General features: G+C 45.6%; 1 protein-coding gene across 1 annotated transcript; it reads right to left on the minus strand.

Moving 5' to 3' along the window:
* Positions 1 to 4,809: 4,809 nt before the first annotated feature.
* On the minus strand, positions 4,810 to 5,909 carry LOC139432991 (uncharacterized; the record flags this gene model as incomplete). Its single annotated transcript, XM_071201827.1, has 1 exon — positions 4,810 to 5,909. A coding segment is annotated over one exon (897 nt), but the record flags the coding sequence as incomplete, so codon positions are not given.
* Between the last annotated feature and the right edge of the window lie 20,600 nt (positions 5,910 to 26,509).

Consider the following 26,509-nt stretch of genomic DNA (forward strand, 5'->3'; position numbering starts at 1 on the left):
AACATATATTTTACTATTATATTTTTGTATTGCACATGTGTTATTATTGTGCTTTTTGACAAAAGAAATCAAACACTGAAGAAAGATGATTTTTCTATTATGGTTGTCTGTATCAACCATTGTGATTGGCTGTTCCAATCTTATTCTGCTTTTGATGTGATTAATGTAATGAGGAATCCACCCAACTCTGAGGACGTTTTATTTGATTCAAGTAGTGACTGAAAATATTCTTAGACTAATGTTAATTGGTTATCAATGAATTGATAAAAGCGTGGATCTGTGAGGGAAATATTTTGTTGTGTGTTTGTACCAAAAAGCATTTTGTGTTTCACATAGGTCTGCCATAACTTAGAGCAGGGGGTTAAAGGTTTAAAGGGTTAAAGGTTCCGCTTTCCTGTTGGGGGACTGTGACTAACTGCCAGAGGACTTTAACAGACTGTCTTTGTCTCTGAATCCATGTGTTTTTGTGATTATCGATCAGAAGACGCGCGAAATAGAGGCTCCTCCTTGATTATCTGTGTAGATTTGCGCTGTGTTTCTGTGTAATCTTCAGTGTTGGCTGGGGAATCACATGATGAAGTCGTGTGAGAACCCTGCCAATGCTCCCGGCCGTGGCTCTCAATAAACTCAGGTGTTTGATATAAAGCGGACTCCAGCCTCCATTCCTTCCATCAACATTGCTGAAAAGAAAATCTCTCTCACAGTTAGGATCTGCATTTTAAGTTTACGTTGCAAGGGGATATTTTTTTTGTATTTTGTTTTGTTTTTTCTGGAAATAAAACGTTCAAGAGCAACCAAAACGTCCAGTGGATTTTTTACTGCGAGTCTGACACTGCCTCCCAGCCCCAAGCTCTACATGTGGCCAATAAAAAGAACCTTTGAAATATGGAGTTATAAGACAAACTGATTTAGGCCATTACAAGTAGGTACTTGTTTTTTGCTGATAATGTTTCATTTTAAAATGTAGACACAACATGTCTGCTCCCCTATTACAACATGTGGTTGTTTGTAGAAAAACACACAACGTGGAATATTCAGAAATTCCTTCAGCCCAGCAATGTTCAGTATGCAGGAAGTGAAATATAAGGCAGTGAGACCCAGCTGTGCTCAGGGTGGGAGACAGGGCACATCAGGCCTGGCTCCAGGATGAAATTACTGAGGGGGCTGTTAAAAAATCCGAGGGGGCAAAAAATACTGGCAATGTAATGAATTGACACACCAAGCTTTTTTCCTTCTCACTGCTCTACAATCTCTTTGCTTCTTTATTTTTATTCTGGATTTACCCCTCTCGTTCTGTTCTTTTCCTCTGATCTTTAATAATAGATAGTAGATAGATAGATGGCTGCACTTTGGTTAACAGACTAACATTGATTTCCTCAATTTATAAATGGACAGGCTCTGTAATTATACCATACCCTTTTCTCCTCTATCCCTTAACTCGTCTTCCTGTACAGATGTATTTACCTCTAGTCAGGTCAGGATTAATCTGGTTGATTTTTTATTTTCAGGATTGAATGTTCAAATCAAGGCCTAAAACCTGGCATTTCATAAGAAAGTGACTAATATATAAACCAAATGTAATATTGGATCAAATACTACACCAACTGGACAGACACAGATTAAAAATTAAAATAAAGTCCGCTGGTTTGTCTCTAGAGTCTAACTGCCATGAGAAAAATCAAATCAATGTTCCAAAATCCGTCACTAGATGTCGCTCATTGTACCAATACGGTTGATATAATACATAACATATTATTATTCTAGTAAAAGGGCTCGCTTTGGCAAAAACCTGAACCATACAGGCAGCCCTAAATAATAACAAGTAACCATCATGTGTGGTGCTATCTGTAGTTGTCTGTCTTATTTTTTGTTGATTTCAAACAACATGGATTTCAAGTCAATATACGAAAGTAAATCAAGAAATGAAGTAAACAAGCTGATCTTCAAGTTCCTCAAAAACACTGGTCTGAGGACAAGGATTTAAAATAAACATTTAATAAATCACCTGAAGGTGGCGATATATGCTCCAAGTGGAAGTGATTCGCCATTAAAGACAAAAAATAAGAAGAAGTAGAACATTAAGACTACTGTAAACTCACTTGGGGTTGAGGCTTTTTTACACGTTGCTTGACTGCCTGCCCACATATATTTTCCCGCCGGAAAATATATTGTTATACTGTTCGCCGCTTCTCCGCCTCTGTTACCCTCCATCACCCTCAGCTACCATTCGTTCTTGCAAAACTTTCGAATTGGACTACTGTCCTGCATTGCACATCTTTACTGCACTGCACATTGTTTTTAATTTTAACTTATTTTAGACTTCTGCCTCCGTTACCGGCTGCCCTCACTCAGCCATCAAAGTGCCGGGTGGCTATTGCTATGTGCTACATCGCCTACTTGTCTGTCTCCGTCCCACGCAACAACCGTGGACTCTCTCTGCCTCCTGCCTTCATCTCTGGGGTACATCTGTCCCGTCCCGCTGTTCACATCCTCCTGCCATGTCGTGAATCTTCCTCGTCTCCACAACAATCCTCCACCTCTGTGCACCTAGCCCGCTAGCCGCTATCGCTTCTAACACACTGCTCCCAGCATTCCCGCCTGTCATCATGCTGAAATACTCCATCTCACAGCTTCTGTCATTCAACTCCATCTCAGTCATCAGACATCTTGGACTCCTTCGTCGACTCCGCTACATTCACCGAAGCACCCGCCGCAGTTTTGTTTACTTTCAGCACGGACAATCCATAGCATCCATCTGCTCTACCCAATGCACTACCTGACGCGCCATCAGAACGCAATTCCTACTGCTCCTCTCTCCACTGCTCACCTACACTCCCAGCTGCATGAAATACCTGGAGCGGATCCCACTCCCCTCCGCCTCCCAACACATATACAAGCCATTTCCCCACCATCAAGCCCCCCTCCTCTGCTCCACTGTCCCCCCTCTCGTGCCCACCCCGCGCTGCTAACCTGGCCAACCTCATACCTCTGCAGCCTGCCACCACCCCTCCAACCCCCCACTTGACCAATTTTGCCCTCCTCAATATCCGGTCACTTAACAATAAAGCCCACATCCTCCACGAAATAATTCTGGACAAATCCATCGACTTCTTTCTGCTCACTGAAACCTGGCAACAACCCAATGACTTATTCTCTCTCAACCAAACATCCCCCCCTGGTTTTAATTACATCACTAAACCCGCCCCTCACGCCGTGGTGGTGGGCTGGCTGTCATCTTCAACCACAACATCCGGACTACAGAACTCACCCTCCCCTCAGTACCATCCTTCGAATTCCTCACCTTTAAAGCCCCTCCCTCACTGACAGTTATCCTCATTTACAGCCCCCCCAAACCACACCCCTCCTTCCTCTCTGATCTCACTGAACTCCTCACCATTGCTTCATCCCTCTCCCCACGTCTGTTACTCCTCGGCGACCTCAACATCCACATGGACTCCCCCACCTGCAAACTCCCTTCTGAATTCTCCTCCCTGCTGGACAATTTCTCAATTACCCACTATGTCACCTTCCCCACCCATGATAAAGGACACATCCTTGACCTTGTCTGCTCCACCAACCTCCCAGTACTCGACCTCCACCCCTGCCCCTTTCCCCTCTATGACCACAAACTCATACAGTTCACCATCGCCTCCCCCGTCCGCCACCCCCCCCACCCCCATCCAGGAACATCACCTTCCGTAATTTATGCTCTGTCGATCCCCAGCACCTCTCCGACCTGCTATCCTCTACTCTCCCCCTGGACTTTAACCTCAGCTCACCCGATGAACAACTCAACCACCTTAATTCCACCCTACTCGCCTCCCTCAACAGCCTGGCCCCCCTCAAAAGGAAAAATGTCACTTTTAAAACCTCCTCACCCTGGTTCACCCCTGCACTCTGTAAGTTGAAGCAAACCGGCCGCCAGCTTAAAAGCCTAACCATGAAATCATCCCTCACAGTTCACCATGACTCCTACAAACTCAATTTTGTCCCCACCACAGCACAGAAACGGCCCTCATCAAAGTCCTCAATTACCTCCTCACCTCTGCTGACACTGGTTCCCTCAACATCCTCATCGACCTGAGTGCAGCCTTTGATACCGTGAGCCACAACATCCTGCTCACCCGACTCCAGGGTATCGGTATCGAAGGTACTGCACTCAGGTGGCTCCAGTCCTACCTCTCCAACAGATCCCACGTCATCTCCCTCAACAACCACTCCTCTGCCACAGCTTCAGTCACCCAAGGTGTTCCCCAAGGTTCAGTACTCGGCCCCCTCCTTTTCATCATCTACATCTTCCCCCTTGGTCAGATTCTCCGCCAATACAACCTGGACTTTCACTGTTACGCTGACGACACACAGATTTACCTCAGCACCACATCAGCCCCACATCTGTCAAGTTCAATCAATCAATCAATCAATCAATCAATGTTTATTTATATAGCCCAATATCACACATGTTACATTTGTCTCAGTGGTCTTCACAGTGTGTACAGAATATCAGTATGACAATACGACACCCTCTGTCCTTAGACCCTCACATCGTACAAGGAAAAACTTCCAAAGAAAACCCAGTTTAAAGGGAAAAATGGGAGAAACCTCAGGGAGAGCCACAGAGGAGGGATCCCTCTCCCAGGACGGACAGACGTGCAATAGATGCCGTGTGTAAATTGAAAAGATAATACATTTGCAACATAGGTAGTCCAGATGTTTGGAAATGCATGTGTGTATAATAGGAAGATGAATCCACGAGGATATCCATCCAGGACTTATGATCCAGGACCACAGCCACGACTCAAGATCCAGCGCTCGCGATCCAGGACACAGGACCGCAGGATCATCCATGACTCCGGATCCCAGCGTATATAGACACCAAAAGAAAGACATTTGGGGAAGCTGGGTTAATCGGAACATGAGAGTACACAGGTATAGACAGAGAGAAGGAAGAAGTAAGATGACCCCCGAAAAACTAAGCCTATATCAGCAAAACTAGGGGCTGAATCTAATCAGCCCTAACTATAAGCTTTATCAAAAAGGAAGGTCTTAAGCGCACTCTTAAAAACGGATAGGGTGTCTGCCGCCCGAACACAAACTGGAAGCTGATTCCACAAATGTGGAGCTTGATAAGAAAAGGCTCTGGCTCCCATTGTACTTTTAGAGATTCTAGGAACAACCAACAACCCTGCATTCTTGGAACGCAATGCCCTAGTAGGACAGTAGGGTATAATGAGTTCTTTAAGGTAAGATGGCGCCTGCCCATTAAGGGCTTTGTAGGCGAGAAGAAGAATTTTAAATTCTATCCTGTGTTCTATAGGGAGCCAGTGTAAGGCAGCCAGAACAGGAGTAATGTGGTCCCTTTTCCTAACTCTGGTTAGTACACGAGCTGCAGCATTTTGAATCAGCTGAAGCGACTTGACTGACTTCTTGGTACTCCCTGATAATAAAGAGTTACAATAATCCAGCCTAGAAGTAACAAATGCATGGACTAGTTTCTCTGCATCGTTTTGAGGCAAGATATGCCTGATTTTTGCAATGTTACGTAGATGGAAGTAGGCGGTCCTTGAAATTGATTTTATGTGGGCGTTAAAGGATAGATCCTGATCAAATATAACACCAAGATTCCTTACAGTCTCACTGGAGGCCAAATTAATGCCATCCATAGTTAGTATATCTTTAGATAATTTGTTTCGTAGATTCTTCGGGCCAAGTACAATAACTTCAGTTTTGGTCGTGTTTAACATCAAAAAGTTTAAGGTCATCCACGTTTTTAAGTCCTTAAGGCAGTCTTGAATTTTATTTAGATGATTAATTTCATCAGGCTTGATTGATAAATATAGTTGAGTATCATCCGCATAACAATGAAAGTTTACAGAATGATTCCTTATAATATTGCCTAACGGAAGCATATATAATGTGAACAAAATAGGTCCGAGCACTGAGCCCTGTGGCACTCCATGGCTAACTTTGGTTTGCGTGGAAGATTCATCGTTAACACGTACAAACTGAGAGCGTTCAGATAGATAGGACCTAAACCAGCCTAAAGCAGTTCCCTGTATGCCAACTAAGTGCTCTAGTCTTTGCAATAGGATATCATGGTCGATAGTATCAAATGCAGCACTGAGATCGAGCAAAACAAGAATAGAGACAAGTCCCTTGTCTGAGGCTATTAGAATATAATTTGTGACTTTAACCAGAGCTGTCTCTGTGCTATGATGTGTTCTAAAGCCAGACTGAAAGTCTTCAAATAAATCATTGTTTTTTAAGTAATCACACAACTGTTTTGCGACCGCTTTCTCAAGAATTTTTGAGAGGAACGGAAGATTAGAAATAGGTCTATAGTTGGCTAAAACCTCTGGATCGAGGTTGTGCTTTTTAAGAAGCTGCTACTTTGAATGATTGTGGAACATAGCCTGATAATAAAGACATATTCATAATATTTAATAAAGAAGTGCTAATTAATGGAAAAACTTCCTTCAACAGCTTAGTTGGAATTGGGTCTAACATGCACGTTGATGGTTTAGAAGAGAGAATCATTGAATTTAATTGTTCAAGGCTTATGGCTGAAAAGCATTCTAGTTTCCTATCTAGTGTAATATTAGAACTTACGTTTCCGGGACCGGTTGATAACACTATACTGGTCAAAGGCAAGAGGTCATTAATTTAGTTTCTAAGAGTAACAATTTTATCGTTAAAAAAGCACATAAAATCATTGCTACCGAGTGCTATGGGAATAGAAGGCTCAATGGAGCTGTGGCTCTCTGTCAGCCTGGCTACAGTGCTGAAAAGAAATCTTGCATTATTCTTATTCTCATCTATTAATGAAGAGTAGTAGGCTGCTCTCGCTTTACGCAGTGCTTTCTTATATTCATTGAGAGTAATATGCCAAATTAAACGAGATTCTTCAAGTTTAGTGGAACGCCATATCCTTTCAAGTTGTCTAGACTTTTGCTTTATTTTGCGGGTTTCGGCATTATGCCATGGAGCTAATCTATGTTGTTTTATTTTCTTCTTTTTCAAAGGAGCAACAGAGTCTAATTTTATTCGCAGCGCATCTATAGCACTATCAACAACATGATCAATTTGGGGTGGTGTACATTTTGTATAAGTTTCCTCCCCTACATGCAGACATGTTATCGAGTTAAGTATTGGTGGAATCTCTTCCTTAAATGTGGCTATAGCACTAACAGATAGGTTTCTGCTGCAAGAGCTTTTGACTAATGCTTTGTAGTCTCGTAACAGTACTTCAAAAGTTACTAAGAAATGGTCGGATAAAGCAGGATTATGCGGTTCGACTAATAGTTGCTCAATTTCAATACCATAAGTCAGAACAAGGTCGAGAGTGTGATTATAGCAGTGGGTTGGTTTATTTACACTCTGACAGAAACCAACAGAATCTAATATAGAGTTAAATGCAACAGTAAGGCTATTTTTATCATCGTTTTATCAAGTTGTAAAAACCTCATTTTTCCACCTCCGCAATATTGCCAAACTCTGTCCCTCTCTCACCCGCCCCGCAGCTGAGCGACTCATTCACTCCTTCATCTCCTCCCGCCTTGACTATTGCAACTCACTCCTCTACGGCATCAGCACTACATCCCTCAATAGACTCCAGCGTGTCCAGAACCCAGCCGCCAGACTCCTCACCCGAACCAAATCATGGCATCACATCACCCTGATCCTCAAATAACTCCACTGACTCCCTGTTTCACACCGCATCCACTACAAACTCCTGGTCCTCACTTACAAAGCCCTGCACCATCTGCCCCCCCCCCCCTACCTCACTGACCTCCTCATCCTCTACCAACCACCCCGGTCCCTCAGATCCAGCTCAGCCGGTTTGCTTTCCATCCCCAAGACCAAACTCCGGAGCTTCGGGATAGAGCCTTCTCTGTGGCAGCCCCGAAGCTCTGGAACTCCCTCCCCCAAGACCTCCGTGAGTCTGAGTCCCTCATCCTGTTCCAGTCCCGCCTCAAAACCCACCTCTTCAACTCTGTATCCATAAGCCCCCCCCCCCCTCTCAACCAACTTCCTCCTGACTGCTTTTCTGTTTTGTTTTGTTTCTTTTTGGCTTTGTTTTTGTTTTGTTTGTCTACCCTCCCTCCCAAATGTAAAGCGTCTTTGGGTTCAAGAAAAGTGCTATAGAAATAACATTTATTATTATTATTATTATTATTAGATCTGATCTAAACATAGTAACGTGTATTGGGGAAAATAATTATTTAAAGATGTTTAATAATTGTGACATTTATTGTACTTTTTGATGGATGAATGATGCTCAAAGTGAGGGGGCAAAGAATACAACTGAGGGGGCAATGCCCCTTGTTGCCCCCTCGTGGCGCCGGGCCCGGGGCACATATCAAAGAGAGATGGAGGGATAGTTGAAAGGCCTATGAAAGATAAAGGGAAGGACACAGCAGTCAGACTTGGTTCTGCTTGTTCCTCTTACTTTCATGTGGAAGAACATGTGGTTGGAAACGGGGCTGTGAGGATGAGGGAAGGACGAGGTTAATGCACTCATTTCATTCTCCTCATTGCACAAGGAAAATCCGCTTTGAAAAAATTGTCTTATATTGGCAGCTGTGACCCACTTTTACACATTTATACTTGAGCTTAACACACATACATACGCCTACACAAGCTGTAACGCATCAGTGAAGAGGAAAACAGAGGCATCTGGAAAAGTCGTCCTTTGGGAGGCATTGACATGATTTGCGGGGGCTCACTACTTTCCCCAGAACTTTGGTAGTAGAGCACTCTGCTAGGTGCCTTTCCAGAGCATTGATAGATGCAGAACTAATTGGTGAAACACATAGGTAGACCTGCATAGGCAACTGAGGAATATACTGTACCATACAGTAAGGAGGCATGTGAGACCACACAATGTATAAATAATCGCACATTAATGTTTAACTCTAGTTTAAGTGTCTCCTAAGGAGTGAGGGGGAGCATTTAAGTTCCCTGATGCTCAGCTGGAGCTGAATCGACAAATGTCCGCTGGCCACACGTCTTTGATGTGATGAACTTGTTTGTGGTTTTACTTTTTATTTTGTATTCTCTATAACTGCAAGCTCAGGTTATTATTACGCGAAGAGCTCTGAAAGAAGGAAAACACATTTCAACGCATATTAGTGAAGGAAAATATGTTTAAAGGCAATAGCATGAGTTGATGGAGCAGAGCCATGTCGTTGATGGACCCTGGCTGGAGCGAGCTGATGCTCTGCTATGATTGGCCGTCTCCGTTTTGTCATTTTAAAATGCAGAAGACATTCTTTTTCATTTCCTCGGTCCTCGGTATCACCGGATGTTGATCTTTCTGCGCCATCTTGAGTAGCGTCCCATTCGGGCCCAGTGCCACGAGGGGGCAAAAGTGGGCATTGCCCCCTCAGTTGTATTCTTTGCCCCCTCACTTTGACAGGGTATATGCAGGAATCCTGAAGTCAAATGTAAGACCTTTTTTAAGACCCTTTCCATACATTTTAAGACCTCATCGCCACTTCGAGTTTTAACCGGTTACCTTGGCGACACACTTCACCTCACATTGACTATATACAGTATTGATTGTCCTTCCTCCTTATCTTCCAACCATTTGGACGCAGACTTGCATTTCCCCATAACGATGTTGTTTAACAACCGGCGTAAACGGACATTCGCGCGCTATCAAGCAGTGAACGCGCAATGTCCTGTTCAGAGGACGTCAAATCCAACGGGATGCCATAAATAAACTACACAGAATCACACTACACACCTACGCAATGATTACATTCAGGCACACTGTAGAATACAACCTCTTTGGACAATTTATATACTTATTGAAAACAAGCTACAAAATGCCGTTTAACACTTTTTAATACTTTTTAATAGCCTTAATTTTCGCTCAATTGATTGATCAACTTTTAATATTTTTTAAGACCCCGCGGACACTCTGTTTGAGCATCATTCATCCATCAAAAAGTACGATAAATGTCACAATTATTAAATAACTTAAAATAATTATTTCCCCCAATGTGGGCAGGCAGTCAAGCAACGTGTAAAAAAGCCTCAACCCCAAGTGAGCTTGTAGTCTTAATTAATATTAGCGTGTGTGCTTAGCTGTAAACACAATCGGATGGGTGACCAAAACGTCCCCGTTTTCCGGGAAAAGTCCCCGTTTTCGGTGGCCGGTACCCGGTTGAATCTCCCGACAATGTTTCCGTTTTTGAATGTGCGTTAAAAAACATAGAGCAAGGTGAAATAAAATGTTACATGTCAGTAAAAACAGAGTAACAGGGTGTTTCTCAATGTCGAGGAAAGCTGCTCCAGTGCCACTATTTCAAGGATACTACGTCATCGAGTGCCGCCGAAGGACTGTTCCAATGTCCAGGATACTTGGAATTCTACCCAGACCGGCATCCTTCGTTGCGGAAAATTTCGAGGCTGCACATGGGAATCCTACGCGGTCTTAAAATCCCCACAATGCTTTGCGCACGGACCAATTTCCAAATCTTTGGCGGAAATCGTGGTCCATTTAAGGCGGGCCTCGCATATGTAGCACATCTGTACACCTGTTAGCCTTTTCCACCATTCTTCGTATTCCGATGCTAGGAGGGATTCTTGCCTCGCTTCTGAAGGACCTGACTCTGAGGGACATGTCATACCAAGGAAGCGTCCTCGACATTGAGAAACACCCATGGCCTGCAAAATTAGTTTATTTTGGGGATTGACTGTGACTATATGCAACGCCTCGCGTCTCCTTCAAAAATAGACCAGAGAGCAACAAGATGGCAGCCTGAGCTGAGAGCTCCGCACAACCTCAGTGATTAATTTAATTGTTTACCTCCACTCTATTATTGACTATAGTTAAGAGTTGACATCTAAGGAAAGACTCCTGCTACAAAAAGAAAAGAAGGAAGGATGCCAAGAAAAAACCCACGAGGCACCAAGGCCTACCAGAACCGGAGGATGAGTCTCAAGAGGATGATATAAATCCTTCGTTTGCTGAGATAATGTCCGAGTTAAAATCTCAACGTTCTGAGGTAATTACTCGTCTCGATGGAATTGATAATCGTTTGGAGATTGTGACTAGTCAAGTCTCAACAATGAAAGAAGCACTAGCTACAACAAACCAGGCCCTTGAGAATCAACTTCAGCGTATTGACGAAGCTGAATTAAGAATTTCGACATTAGAAGACACCTTACAAACTACAGCACGGGACCTTCACAGAGCCGAAAAGTTGATAAAGACTGTTGGGGCAGAACCTCTGCTCCGCGCCGTTCCTATATGAGTTTGTTTTAAAAGAAGGAAAACTCAAAGCAACCAGGATAAGGGTTAAACAATAATCTGTTTTAATGATAAAAGCTAAGAATACAATATACTTTTTAAAGGGGTAGGCCCACCCCTGCACTGGTCCTAATGCCGGGAGAACATCATCATCTTGACGGCAGGAGGAAAAAAGACCAGACACAGGGACTCAACAGGAGATATTGTAAGAACAACGAGAGGAGCTGTGTGGATGGTCCTCCCATACAGGTCATCTATTGGCCCATATACAAACGATGGGCTTTCCTAGCGTATCAGCGCGCGCCAGCCGAGATGATCCGGAAACAGTCTCTTAGTTTGAAGCAAAACAAACACATCTGGTGTTCGCTGTCTCGTATTACTGCAGCTTTCACACACACACACACACATTCTTCAGACTTCCCTCACTGCTCCCCTCCCCCATCATTTCTAGTCTCCTGTCATGCAAACCTGCTCCTTATTTCACACAGAGTAATTTAAGCACATTTAAGCCAACTACTTCACAATGGTGTGGCCATTTAGTACTCACAAACTGAAAGAATAAAACAGAAAGAAATCAATAAAACACAAACACCGGTATTGTTCAGCATAATGAATATATTCATTGATAATTCAGACCTTAACTGTGTGACTCAATTCTCAAGGCCTTTTTATGAGTCTACAGGACATGCCTCATTAACCAACAAGAATTTTAACTGCATTATATCTGAGGAAAATCCCCCTTTGGCTTCCCCTGTTATTTGCACAGACTATTGATAATTAACAGAGAAACTCAAGGGGCCTCTTTTAATATCGGGAAATTGCAACAAGACTTTCTGCCATTCAAATGTAACACACTTCTTATATATCAGGTGATATAATCTTCAAGACGCTGGAATCTAAGACGGATGATCTCGAAAATAGAGGGAGACGTAAAAACCTTGTTTTACTAGGGCTCCCAGATAAGTCAGAAGGCAGCCAATTACTACTTCAATATATTCAACAAAAACTATCTTCCTGGCTCAAACTCTCCCTCGATCAAAATATAGAGTTGGAGCGGGTTCACCGCTCTCTACGACCATATCCCGAACCAGGGAAGCCTCCAAGACCAATTATGATCCGCTTTCTACGAGTCAGAGATAAATAAATGATACTGCAGTCTGCGAAGAAAATGTCAATCCACGAGGGTAATGCTAAACTCACCATTCGTCAGGATCTGTCTGCAGAGGTACGCCGAAAGCGCAAGGAGTTCGACCTGGTGATCAAATTATTCCTCGAAAAAGGCATGTTCAGAGGGTTTGCTTATCCTCATCGGCTCCGTATTCTTCACAAAGAGAAGATTGTGCTTTTTGAAGACCCCAAAGAAGCCGACACCTTTGTCAAGCAGCTGTAGTAAGTCGCTATTTTTATTTGGAGGTAAGGGTGCGTTCACACCTGCCTTGTATAGTCCAGTTGAATCGAACCCTGGTGCGTTTAGCCGCTTGCTGCGGTTCATTTGGGTCGGTGTGAACGCAGTCCGAGACCTCTGAAGTGAACTAAACAACCGGACTCTGGTCCGCTAAAATAGGTAGTCTCGGAACGCTTGCTTGCGAACTCTGGAGCGGTTCATAGCTGGTGTGAACACAGTCCGCACCAAAACATAGGAAGCGTAGTATTTACGTGTCACAAGAATGCGGATGTCTTCAAAAATCTTCAGCGAAAGAGTCTTTCAAGACATCCACGGTTCTTTAGTTAAAGAGTGAAGCAGAATGAAGTGTTGAACAGTGTTGTGTAAAGTAAAAATTCTCCGTCAGCTACATACAAGTAAGAACACCGGTCGTCTGTGAAACCTCCTCCTTACTGCAGAACGTCTCTCATTATATGTGTTAATGTTTTTTAACGGACGTTGTCTGATTATATAATAATATGCGCGGGCCGCTAGTGTCTGTTGATCTCCAGATTAACAGCAGCATGAGAATAACCTGCCGAAAGTGCCGATGCTCCATGGCGGGGGCTTCGGTAGAAATTGCCGGGATTTGCGTTTTTACCCCCTTAATGTCTGACCAATGGTTGAACAGCATTTCCGTGCACATGACTTGTGTTTAAAGTTTATAGTCCGTTTGAGTTTTTCCCGTGTGAACGCAAACCGAACCTTCTGAAAAATGAAACAATGTAACAAACTGTCGACTGGTGCGCACCAGAAAACGGACTATTAGGTGTGAATATGTTACGAATGGGTGAAGCAGGTAGGACTCAAAGCAGAATAACGAAAAGCGAGCTTTATTAAATAATAAAGCTGTGGCAAAAACAAGGCAGAATCCAAAATATCCAAAGCAGCACAAGGAACACAGACCGTGGATTAACATGGAGGGAAAACAATGAACCGACATGGAGCACAGGGGAAGACTAGACTAAATACACAGAAGGGTAATCACAGAACAAGACACAGCTGGGCAGGGGAGGAGAAACACAAGGACAACAGGTGAACACAATCGGGTAATCAGGGAGGGAAACAGACAGAAAGCAGACAGGCAGGAAACGGGGGTGAACACTTTATACAATAAAACCCAAAGACAAGAAAAACACCAACACAGAAAAAACTACAAACGTGACATAACATGAGAATCGTGACAGAACCCCCCCCTCAAGGGACGGATCCCAGACGTCCCAAAAAAAAAAAAAGGTCCAGCAGGGTGGGTGGAGGGGGACCGGAGGGAGGACACATAACTAGGGCCAAGAAAGGGTGGGTGGAGGGGGTCTGGAGGACGGGTCTCGGGCGGACGGCCCGGGGGAAAGGCAGAGACCAAGGAGGGGGTCTCGGGCGGAAGGCCCAGGGGCAAGGCAGAGACCAAGGACGGGGTCTCGGGCGGAAGGCCCGGGGGCAAGGCAGAGACCAAGGAGGGGGTCTCGGGTGGACGGCTTGGGGGCAAGGCAAAGTTCAAAAAGGGGCGAAGGCCACAGCACTCCGGGGGCCGAGCATGAGGGCGAAAGCAGCGGCAGGAAGAGTCAGGGGGCCGGACCCGAGGACGAAGACCGCGGCACTCAGGGGGCCGGGCTCGAGGGCTAAGACCGCGACTCTCAGGGGGCCGGGCTCGAGGGCGAAGAATGAGGCTCTCAGGGGGCCGGGCTCGAGGGCGAAGACCAGACAGCTCCGGAGGCTGGGCACGACCCGGTGTCGGCCGAACAGGAACCGGAGCCAGTGGGACAGGCTTCGGCAGGATCCCCCACGGAAGAGGACCAGGAGTTGGCAGGACCCCCGGTGAGACAGGTGATGGTGGGGCCTCCAACGGAACAGGACAAGGGGTTTGCAGGACCCCCGGCAGGAGAGCAGTCGGCGGGACCTCCAACGGCACAGGACATAGGGTTGGCAGGACCCCCGGCAGAAGAGTAGTTGGCAGGACCCCCGGCAGGAGAGTAGTCGGCGGGACCTCCAACGGGACAGGACAAGGAGCTGGCAGGACCCCCGGCAGAAGAGCAGTCGGCGGGGCCTCCAACGGCACAGGACAAAGGGTTGGCAGGACCCCCGGCAGGAGAGCAGTCGGTGGGACCTCCAACGAGATGGGACAAGGAGCTGGCAGGACCCCCGGCAGGAGAGCAGACGGCGGGACCTCCAACGGGACGGGACAAAGGGTTGGCAGGACCCCCGGCAGGAGAGTAGTCGGCGGGGCCTCCAACGGCACAGGACATAGGATTGGCAGGACCCCCGGCAGGAGAGTAGACGGCGGGACCTCCAACGAGACAGGACAAGAAGCTGGCAGGACCCCCGGCAGGAGAGTAGACGGCGGGACCTCCAACGGGACAGACATACGATTGGTAGGACCCCCGGCAGAGGAGTAGTCGACGGGGCCTCCAACGGGACATGGAGTTGGCAGGACCCCCAGCGGAACCTCCAACAGACCAGGACATTGGGTAGGGACTTGAAACGTGACTAGAGAGGGGAACTAGAGACGGAACTCCAGAGGGGACTAGAGGAGGAACAAGAGGAGGGACTAGAGGAGGAACTAGAGGAGGGAACTCAAGAGGGGACTTGAGAGGGGAACTAGAGAGGGGACTCGAGGAGGGACTAGAGGAGGGACCTCGAGAGGGGACTCGAGGAGGGACTAGAGGAGGGACTAGAGGAGGGACCTCGAGAGGGGACTCGAGAAGTGACTAGAGGAGGGACTAGAGATGGGACTAGGGAATTGACTAGAGGCGGGACTTGAGTAGGGACTAGAGATGGAACTCGAGAGGTGACTCGAGAAGGGACTGGAGAGGGGACTTGAGAGGGAACTGGAGATGGGACTAGAGAAGGGACTTGGGAAGGGACTAGAGAAGGGACTCGGGAAGGGACTTGAGTAGTGACTAGAGAAGTGACTAGAGGTGGGACTGGAGAAGGGACTAGGAAAGTGACCTGAGGAGGGACTAGGGAAGGGACTAGAGAAGGGACTAGAGGAGGGACTATGGCAGCTGGGACCAGGTCTGGGGCCGGAACCATGGCTGCTGGGGCCAGAACTGGGGCTGTAACCATGGTTGCTGAGGCCGGAACCAGGGCCGGAACCATGGCCGCTGGGGCCAGAACCATGGCTGCTGGGACCAGCACTGGAGCCGGAGCCGCTGGAGTACGGGCTGGAATCTTGGCCTTGCATCTTCCAGAGACCTTTTGGAGGCTCCGTGGACCTCCAAACGCCAGACGGGTTCCTGAGACAAGGTCTGAGGTTGGAACTGGAGCCGCTGGAACCGGAACCGAGGCCTGGACCATGGCTGTGTGGGCCAGGTAATCGAGCAAGGAAACATAGCTCTGCGGGCCGGTACTGGTGCATGGATCCATGGCTGTGGAAACCGGAACTGAAGCCGGGATCATGGCTGTTGGGGCACGGGCTGGAATCCTGGCCCTGCGTCTCCTAGAGGCTCTTTGGAGACTCCGTGGACCTCCAACAGGACCGTAGTCGGATCCGAGGAAAGGGTTAGATGCGTCGGACCAGTCCTCAGGACAACTTGTGAAAAGCTGTAACCACTCCGGCAACGAACTCCTCAACCAAGGCATTTCGGCCACCTCCATTCGTGCCCTCTCGAGAATAGCCTCTTTGTCCTTTCTAGAAGAAGTTCCTTTCCACTCGGCATGATAACATTGAAGGGAAAAGTCTAGATCGAACAGATCTAACTCAAAATCTTCCATATCCGCTGGGTCCATTTTTGGTCGGTTCATTCTGTTACGAATGGGTGAAGCAGGTAGGACTCAAAGCAGAATAACGAAAAGCGAGCTTTATTAAATAATAAAGCTGTGGCAAAAACAAGGCAGAATCCAAAATATCCAAAGCAGCACAAGGAACACAGACCGTGGAATAACATGGAGGGAAAACAATGAACCGACATGGAGCACAGGGGAAGACTAGACTAAATACACAGAAGGGTAATCACAGAACAAGACACAGCTGGGCAGGGGAGGAGAAACACAAGGACAACAGGTGAACACAATCGGGTAATCAGGGAGGGAAACAGACAGAAAGCAGACAGGCAGGAAACGGGGGTGAACACTTTACACAATAAAACCCAAAGACAAGAAAAACACCAACACAGACAAAACTACAAACGTGACATAACATGAGAATCGTGACAGAATGCACCCTAAGATGTACAGTATTTTTTCTTTTTTTCTTTTTCTCCTCTTCTCTCAATTAACTGTCATTGGGATTGGGGAAACGTGTGGACATTTTTTTTCCAGAGGATTTTCCAGGATCGAACTGGTTCATTTGTATTTTGTTATATTTACCAGTGTCTTTGCTTCCGGCAACAAAGAATGACGGACCACACCAACAAAGAAGGTAGTGGAGGGGGTCTGACAAAACACTAACATACAGTTCTGTTTAAAATACAACCTTCCTCCTCCACTTTTATTTTGACAGTTAAGATATCACCATGTACACTCCTCCGATCGTTCTTTTTTGATTTGTCTTGTTTTTTTATGGCAATATATTGTTTGACATGTAAATGATCGGATGGAACATACCATGATGACATTTGGGATGCGGATTTCTATCTACCCGTCCCCTGTTAAGGAGGAAAATTATGAAGAAATGTATTTATTTTCAATGAGAACTGAGGATGGGAGCTCCAAGTTGCCAACACAAAGAGGACATTTCGTTAGATCTGAGATGTACATTTCTCTGACGTTTGTTTCTCTCTGGGTTACAACAAATTGGGTAGATGAATTGCCAGGGTCAGAAGACCCTGGTTTGGGTGGGATGTTATATTGTTTTCTTTTTATGTTTTGCGTTTGTGTTACATTAGTTTTAATGTTAAATAATAAAAGCAGTGACAATCCCTTTTGTGTATGGGGCCAAAATATACAAGGTATTACATATAATCCCACAGATATGCAGCAGTCACCATGCAAAACATGAAAATCTATTCTTGGAATATTAAAGGCTTGGGAAACCCCATAAAAAGGAATAAAGTATTGTCTCTTCTTAAAAAAGACAAAGCTGATGTGGTCTTCTTACAAGAAACCTTTCTCTCAGATACTGAACATCTTAAATTGAAAAGAGATTGGATAGGTCAGGTGTATTTCTCATCATATAAAACCCATATTAGAGGGACAGCTATTGTGATAAACAAAACTTGCCCATTCGAATTAGAAAAATGTGTTACGGACACAAATGGTCGGTTTGTTTTGGTTGTTGGTACTATTTTTGGAACCCCAATCACCTTTTTAAATATCTATGCTCCCAATATAGATGAACCAATGTCATTTAAGACATTGCTCTTCAATGAAAATTGTAAAGGATTAGGACTGATGGGCGGCGATTTTAACTGCACTCTTAACCCTACATTAGATAAATCTAACCAATCCAAGAGCCACAATCTTAAATCCTCAAAGGTCCTTCAGGGGCTTTGTGCAGAATGCGGCCTTATTGATGTATGGTGTCAACTAAATCAGGATGTCAAAGATTACACTTTCTTTTCAAATGTCCACAACTATTATTCTAGAATAGATTATGTTTGTATTCCCTCAAAATACATGCATAGGGTAAAAGAATGTAAAATGGATCCAATTCAAGAGTTTATTTAACTATTCACTTGGAGAGTGGAGAATTGGTATCCAGGCGCTGGAAATTTGATAACTCCTTAGTTAGAGATGAAAAATCCAAATAAAAAATGTGAATGTGGATAATTTACTATATAAAAGAAAACAATGACCCCTCTATAGATTATTTGGGAAGCTGCAAAAGCTACTTTAAGAGGACTTATTATCTCATACACATCTTTTAAAGTGTAAAAATTAAGCTCAGACAAGAACTTGAAAGAGAAGTAAACAGATGTGAAGTACTTCATAAATCCGCATCGACAGATGAAAAATGGAAACAATTAAACACAGCCAGAGCTAAATTAAATATTGACTTAACAAATGAAATCATAACACAAATGAATATTATCAGGCAAAAGAATTATGAATTCGGCAATAAACCAAAGTAGTAATAAGGATGCTGTTTCAATCACATTAGTATGCATGAACAGTGACATGTGACACGCCCCAAATTATGCAAATAGAATATGTCCCGCCTCCCATTGTTCGAGATCCTTTGATGTGTGGGGGTACAATAATGTTAATGAGCTACGCCCCGCCTCCCTTTGTTCGAGATCCTTTGATGTGAGGTGTTATAACAGGTAGGTGTGAAAAGCCCCCCTGTGTAGTGCCTTTGTTGTCTAATCCTTTGATGTGTTGATTAAGGCAGTCTCTTTGAAGTTATGATGTCTGGCCCCTGTCCCCTCACACCCCTTTGTAGTCTAATCCTTTGATGTGAGGGGTGAGGTATTATAACAGGTAGGTGTGATATAAGCCTCTGATGTTAATCTAGGTGTTGATTAAGGCAGTCTCTTTGAAGTTATGCGTGAGACTGTCTGGCCCCTGTCCCCTCATAGCCCTTTGTTGTCTAATCTAATTAGCCTTTGATGTTTGCCCTTTGATGTGAGGGTTGAGGTGTTATAACAGGCAGGTGTGATTTCACACCGGTGTATTATAAGCCTCTGATGTTAATCTAGGTGTCTCTTTGAAGTTATGCGTGAGACTGTCTAGCCCCCGCCCCCTCACAGCCCAGGCCTCTCCCCCTTTCTCCACCCCTTCCTGTCACACGATATGAGGCCAGCAGATAGTGGGCGGTGGAATTAGGTGAAAAAAGAAATACGCTCAAACTAAATAACAAGCCAGTCATTGCCACTCACCAAGTCACCTTTCAAAAAAAGAAAATGGCCAAGAGACGCCTCCATATGGGTTTAATCAGCGAGACGCCTGTGACAACTTACAGCCATCCGTCCGGAGCGTCAATCAAGAAACGGATGCAGTATCTGTGCCGGGTTCAGATGCCTCCAGCCGAAGAACTTCATGAAGAATGGACTCTGAAAAATGGGCGATGTTTGGGGTTATGTATTCAACTATATGGCGAATGAACTGCATTTCTACAATCTGAGGTATGGAGAAACGTATGGACCCCGTAGTGTTACAGCGACACTGAGCTCAACAGATTGGGCTGTGTTAACTCTGGTGTCTTCCAGAGATCTCCACGCAACCAATGTATCGGAAGAAGTAGTGCATCAAGAAACCACCGTGGAACCAGCGGTGTACAAGATATTTGCAGTAAAAAGCAAAGAAACGCAGACAGCATGCGAGATCAAAGAAGAGTTTGCACCGCTGCCCCTCAATGTGGAGGAAGAAGAAGGAGATATTCCCCGCCGCCAGAAGTAAGAAGAGTCCTGACAAGCACCGTCTGGGAAACTAAAAGCGAACCATCGGGGCGATGGTATTACCGCGCAAGCCGGTTGGTGACGCTGGGGAAGGACCCCTCTGATGATTTTGTTTTGGAGTATTTTAACTCTACATGCGGGGTTTTTCAGACATCTTTACGGGTGCCTCTGACTGCTTGGCTGAAAATGATTGATGGAAAAGCTACAAAGCTTAAAGAACTTTTTAAACAGAGTCAGACATCGATGGACATTATACTAGTGAAAAAGACTCTCACTTTTGCAGAGGACTCCGCCTCCCACTCAACATAACAAGTCACACCCTCCTCACCAGATCATTTACAACTAAATGTGTTATCTCTGTATCAAGATGATGTGTTTTAAAATGAATTTTGTGGAAAAAACCAACGGTGTGAGAGACGTCATAAAGACACTAATTTTAACCACAGTGTTTGTTCTCTACAAATGTTTAAAGATTGTTACAAAATGTAAAAAATAAAAAGGTCAGGAGACAAAATTAATTCAGGTGACTCTGTCTATTATTAATAATAATAATAATAATAAATTTATTTTTAACACCCAAGGACACCTTGCAGGGTTACAGATTTACAATTTACATTTACAATTTTACCTTACAAATTAAAACAGTGGATTTAGTGAAGTATCAGCCGGGGTAAGACAAGACAAACAACAGGAAATTGACTACAAAAGGACACAGGGTACAGATTATAAAGAAAATGCCAGTTTGAACAGGTGGGTTTTGAGTTGGGTTTTGAATGTTGTTATGGAATCAGACTGTCAGATGTGTAGTGGCAGGGTGTTCCAGAGTCTGGGAGCCGAGCAGCTGAAAGCTCGAGCACCCATGGTTTTGAGGCGATAGCTTGGGACGGTGAGAAGTCCTACGGATGAAGAGCGGAGGGTGCGGGAGGGGGTGTACTCCTGAAGGAGGTCAGAGATGTAGATGGGGGCAAGGTTATGGACAGCTTCGTATATGAGTAGAATGTTTTTGTAGTCAATACGGTAGCGTACAGGAAGCCAGTGTAGCTGAGTGAGAATGGGGGTGATGTGGTCGGATGAGTTGGTGCGGGTGATGATCCGGGCAGCAGAGTTCTGGATTATTTGCAGTCTATTGAGGAGCTTGATGGGAAGGCCAGTCAGAAGTGCATTGCAGTAATCAATCCGGGATGTGACGAATGAGTGGACCATGATTTCAGTGCTGGGTTGGGACAGAGATGAGCGGAGTCTGGAGATGTTCCGAAGATGAAAGAAGGCGGTGCGGGTGATGTTTTTTATGTGTGGTGCGAATGAGAGGGAGCCGTCCAGAATGACACCGAGGCTTTTCACTTGGGCAGCGAATGGTATGGGGAAGCCGTCGATGATGATGTTTGATGCTGGGGTGATATGTGAATTGGTGAGGGTGGATTTGGAGCCGATGAGCAGGGTCTCAGTTTTGCTACTGTGAAGCCCTTGGGTATATTTGCAGTTTTCCCCGCTTGAAAGGGATGGTACAGTCCATAGGAGGTTTTCACTGGGTTTCACTCATACAATGACCACAACTTTGTTTCTTTTGAGTTTTTCTTTACTTTGTTATGTGTTGTTGCAGTACAGCTTATGTTGTAAGTTGTAAGGTAAAAAACTTTAAATGAAAAATAAAAAATAATTACTGTAAATACAATACACATCAAATAATAAATGGAAAAATACAGGCTTTACATATACTTTTTAACACTTGTGAATATTGTTCTTACTTTCTTAATGTATTTTTATAAATTATGTTTTAAACAGTTTTTAACTTATGCAGTCTCATTAAAAATGCAAATATAGACTGAATTCTTAGCAGCATGCAAATCGTTTTTACCAATCTTCATCTCTCAATAAATAAAACACTCGTTTTTAAATCAACACTCATGTTGCTTTAGCTTGAGGACATCAAACAAACAAATGACACTGAACTAGACCGCACGCTCTAACGTGCGCCAAGAACGGCAAGTTGTATGATTCTTAACTAAACACACAGTTCGTCTCTCACCGGCCGCTTCTCCAGCTTTTTATGGCTGCACCAGTGCTGCTTCTTTGACGTTTCTTCTGCTGGTTCGTTGCTGCTGGACGCACGCTCTTTAGTTTGTCCCTTTCCAGCTTGGATCACTGCCCTTCTTTCAGGTGCGGTGCTTTTAAAGGTGCAGCGAAGCGGATTAGCAATTAGGGAATGATTTCAGACAGCTGCCACTCTGTCAATCAGCCCGACCTTTTAACCCCTTGATCTCCTGTGAGGATTTTTCAAGTTGACTTCACACCTCCCACTCGACTTTCCAGAGGAGACACCTGGGAGGTCGCATGTTACAAAGGTAAACTTGGGTCAGACGCTTTGTCCTGCTCTTCAGTGGGAAGCAAGACGACCAGTCGCCTGACGTCTCTGTGAAGAACTGTCGCTGGGATCTCCTCTTTGAGATTTTTCGATCTTTGGTGATTTGCTTTTGCTGTGGTAGGCCTTGTGACAGGAACAGGGTAGCTTGGGAATGTTCTGACGTTGACATCCCTCACTATTCCTTTGCTGTCCGAGTTGACACTGACCACTCTTGCAATCCTGAACTGACCCTTCAGGGCGTTTTGGTCTGCAATCCAGACGATGTCTCCGACTGTGACATTTCTCTTGGCTGTATGCCACTTGTTCCTTACGAATAGATTAGGGCCAGCGAGTTGAATCCAGTGCCTCCAGAACTTGTTCACTTGCGCTTGCATTTCTTTAAGCCTTTTGTAGGGATAGTCACTGAAGTCCAATGTTCTGACATCTCCACTCTGCGATGCTCGTCCGAGCAGGAGACAGTTAGGAGTGATGAACTGAACGCTGTCTTCTCGGCTCTGTGTTCTGGCGTCAATTGGTCTTTCATTCGTAAGATTGGCTGCCATGTAGAGAGTTGTTTGGAATTCACTCCAACTTAGCCCCGACTCTCCTCCCAGACTCTGCAGTGCTCTCTTGATGATGCACACAGCAGCTTCTGCAGCACCGTTCCGGTGTGGAGAATCGGCAGGATGAATTTTCCATGTCCATTCTGTGCCATTATTGGCAGCTCTCTCTTCTAGTGTAGCTTTGTCAAGATTGGCAAGGAATCTGTACTGTTCTTCGAGGACTGGCTTAGCCCCTACGAAGTTAGTACCTGGATCTGACCAGATCTTCTTTGGATGATCTCGTAGTGCTGTGAACCTCTGGTAGGCGAACAGGAAACTTTCAGTGGATTGAGAGTTCACCAGCTCTGTGTGAATAGCTCTGGAAGCCATGCAACAAAACACAACTCCCCAAACCTTCAGTGACACTCTTTTCTTGACATCATCCTTGACTTGGTACGGTCCGAAGAGGTCTACTGTTGTGTATTCAAAGGGGGCAGCTGGTTCTGTCCTCTCTGGAGGTAGATCACCCATTATTTGCTGGCAACTTTTTTGATTTAGTTTTTCTGCAGAGCATGCAGTTTTTTACCACTTTCTGAGCAATCCTCCGACCCTTCACGACCCATGCTCTTCTCCTCATCTTGAGCAAGGTTCCGGCCACTCCATCGTGGTTCTCCTCATGGGCTTCTCGTGCCAACAGCGTTGATACCCAGGCTTCATATGACAAGATGGGGACAGCAACTTTATCTTCATTGAAGATCTGCACGCGACCCCCACAGACCAACAAGCCAGTCTCTTGGTCTCTGTACACCACTAGCCTGTCTGTGGTTGTACTTGGGAAGGATGCACCTTGCTGTGCCGCAAGAAAGATGTCTCTTAGGGCATCTTCTCTCTCTTTCACTGAGATGATTTGCGAAGACGACACTGCCTCCCACTTTGGACTGTTTGCAGTTTGCTGTTTCCCTCTAATGAACTTCTTCGCTGCTCTCCAAATCCAAGCAACTGTCTTGACGAGTCGACTTAGGTTGCTGAACCGCTCGACGTTCACAAGGTTTAGGACAGCTGATCCTGCTGGTGGCCTTTTTGGGTGTGTTTGGGTTTGTTGCTGATCTAGCTTTAGCTCTGATGGGTTTTGTGTGTTGGCATCGTTTGGATCTGATGGCACTTGTGCCTTTGCCTTGGCTCTGGTTAGTGCTGCAACAAACGTTTTCTTTTGCAATCTGTTGACACTGTCTCTGGCAGCTGTCACCAAATCTTTGTCAGATTTCATTGGCCAGTCATCCACTGGAAACTTCAAGAACGTTGGTCCGTTCTGCCATTCTGAACTTTCACCCAGGTCTTGAGGGCTGGCCCCTCTGGTTATGATGTCAGCAATATTAAGAGGACCAGGAACCCACCACCAATCTTGGATCGCTGTTGTGTTCTGGATCTCTCCGATTCTGTTTGCGAAGAAGGTCTGATAACCATAGTTCTCTCTCTGGATTGCACCGAGGACTGTTTGGCTATCAATCACATGGAACCACTTTCCAACCTGGATCTTGCTGTGCTGCTCGAAGTATGTTTTGAGACGTGAGGCAAACACTGCTCCGCATATCTCTGCCTTAACAGCATCACCTTTGTGGTCTAAAGGAGTTAGTTTCGCCTTGGACTCCACCAGAGTGACAACTGGGCCTTGGTCGGTGTTCCACCGGAGGTATATCACAGCACCGTAGGCATGCTCGCTTCCATCGGAGAATGTTATTGCCCAAGACTTTCCAATGAAGCTTGGAGGCGTTATGGCCCTAGGGAATGTAACCTGCCCGAGTTGCACATACTCTTCGAAGAGTCGGATTGCATCTTCTCTGAGGCTGTCTGACAATGCTGTATCCCAGGTGTCTTTGACAGGGCAGTTGTCGCTCTTTGCCTCCTGGAATGCTCTCCGCACAAGGATGGCACCCTTCTGCTTGGCAGGAGTTACCAGACCAACTGGATCATACAACCCTGAGACTTGACTCAGGAGGTTCCTTCTTGTCAAAGGGTTTGGGGTTTGTGCTCTTACTTGGTCTAGTAGAAGGTCTTGGCCAAGTCGCATCTTCTTCTTTCTCTTTGAGAAGTTAATGGATGCCATTACATGGATCTTGTCTTCTTCCACAAGGTAGCCTAGACCAAGTGCTCTGTTAACTTCATCCCTCATTTGATTCGGGAGGACCATGTCATTAACTTTGGTCTTCATTGGTTTGTTGTTGTTCCCCTTCCTCCCACTTTGACCTGAGAAGACCCAAGGCTTCAACAGGAAACCTCCAGCTTTCAGGATTTGCTCCACATTTTCTGTGATGGTTTTCAGCTTCTCGAAGTCGTTGTGAGACGTGAGGATGTCGTCAACATAGCTATCATTTTGTAGTACCCCTCGCTCCTCTTCAAGGTGGGCGAAAGGAGGTAGGTTGGCTGTTTCTCGCATTGCGAGCTGTGCGATGCATCCTGCAGGCTTGTCACCAATATTGACTCTGGTGATTGCGTACTCCTCCAACTCTTTGTCCTCAGAATCCCGCCAGAGGAACCTGTGGAGGTGCATCTCTCTATCTTCCAACCATACAGAATTGTACATTTTCCTGATGTCCCCTAAGGCAGCGTTGGTTCCCCCTCAGAACCTCAGGAGGACAGCACGTATCTGGTTAAGGACGTCTGGCCCTTTCATCAGCAAGTCGTTCATGCTGGTGCCTCTGAACTTTTGACTGCTGTTCCAGACGAGTCTTACTGGGGTTGTTGTAGAGTGTGGGTTTGGTGCAATAAGGTGACTCACGAACCATACTGGTCCTTTCCAGGTCATGATCTGCTCTTTAGTCAACTTGATTGCAGCTCCTCTGTCGATCATGTCATGCACTTGAGCTCTGTAGGCAGACTTCCACTCTGGTGCCTTGGCTAGCTGCTTCTCTGTTCTTAGGAATGTTGCTTCAACTGCACCTCTGTTGTTCGGAAGTGAGGCCGGATCCTCTAGCCAGGGATACTTTGCATGCCAATGTGGTTCTCTGCTGTGATGGTCGCTCATGACATAGGTGAGTCCATCCTTTACCACCTCAAGCTCCCTTTTCTCTACAAGGGTCATTTCTTTACCACCGGGCTGGCAGTTTCCGCACCGGCAGCCTCCACATCTGGGCTTGCATGCTACGCCAATGCTGTCCCATTGCCACCATTTCAGGAAACTCTCTCTGTTGGTCGAAACAGTTGATCCCTCTTTGCTTGAGGGGTTTTGTTCTGGAATGGGGTTAGTGAGCTCTTCATATTTCACAGCTGCTGCTGTCATTGATCTCGCAAAGTGCGTCTTTGACATGTGGGCTGACACTTCAACCTCCTCAAACAGTCTGGGGTGGGTTCCTCCAACTGTTTTCCCGAGTGGTCCGTCCCACAGTACGAGGTCTCCCACGACTCTGATCCTCTGAGGAGCTAACTGGCCTTCTCTGTGGCTAATGAGAAGCTCGACTTATTTGGGCCTCACAAGCTCATCAAGAGGTAAGTCTGGGAAAAATGGCTGCAGTTGCTGAGGTGTCACACTTTTGTGGACGTCTGCAATGTTGTCAAGCCCATAGCAAACCAATTGATGTGCTCTCAGTGTGCCCTTGGGGGTGGATACACGGATTTTGAGAAGATAGCGCTTTGTCTTTACTTGAATCTTCATTCCGCCAACTCCATGTACAACGAGCA

The sequence above is a fragment of the Pseudochaenichthys georgianus genome, chromosome 23 (assembly GCF_902827115.2).
Source record: "Pseudochaenichthys georgianus chromosome 23, fPseGeo1.2, whole genome shotgun sequence".
NCBI classification, from domain to species: domain Eukaryota; kingdom Metazoa; phylum Chordata; class Actinopteri; order Perciformes; family Channichthyidae; genus Pseudochaenichthys; species Pseudochaenichthys georgianus.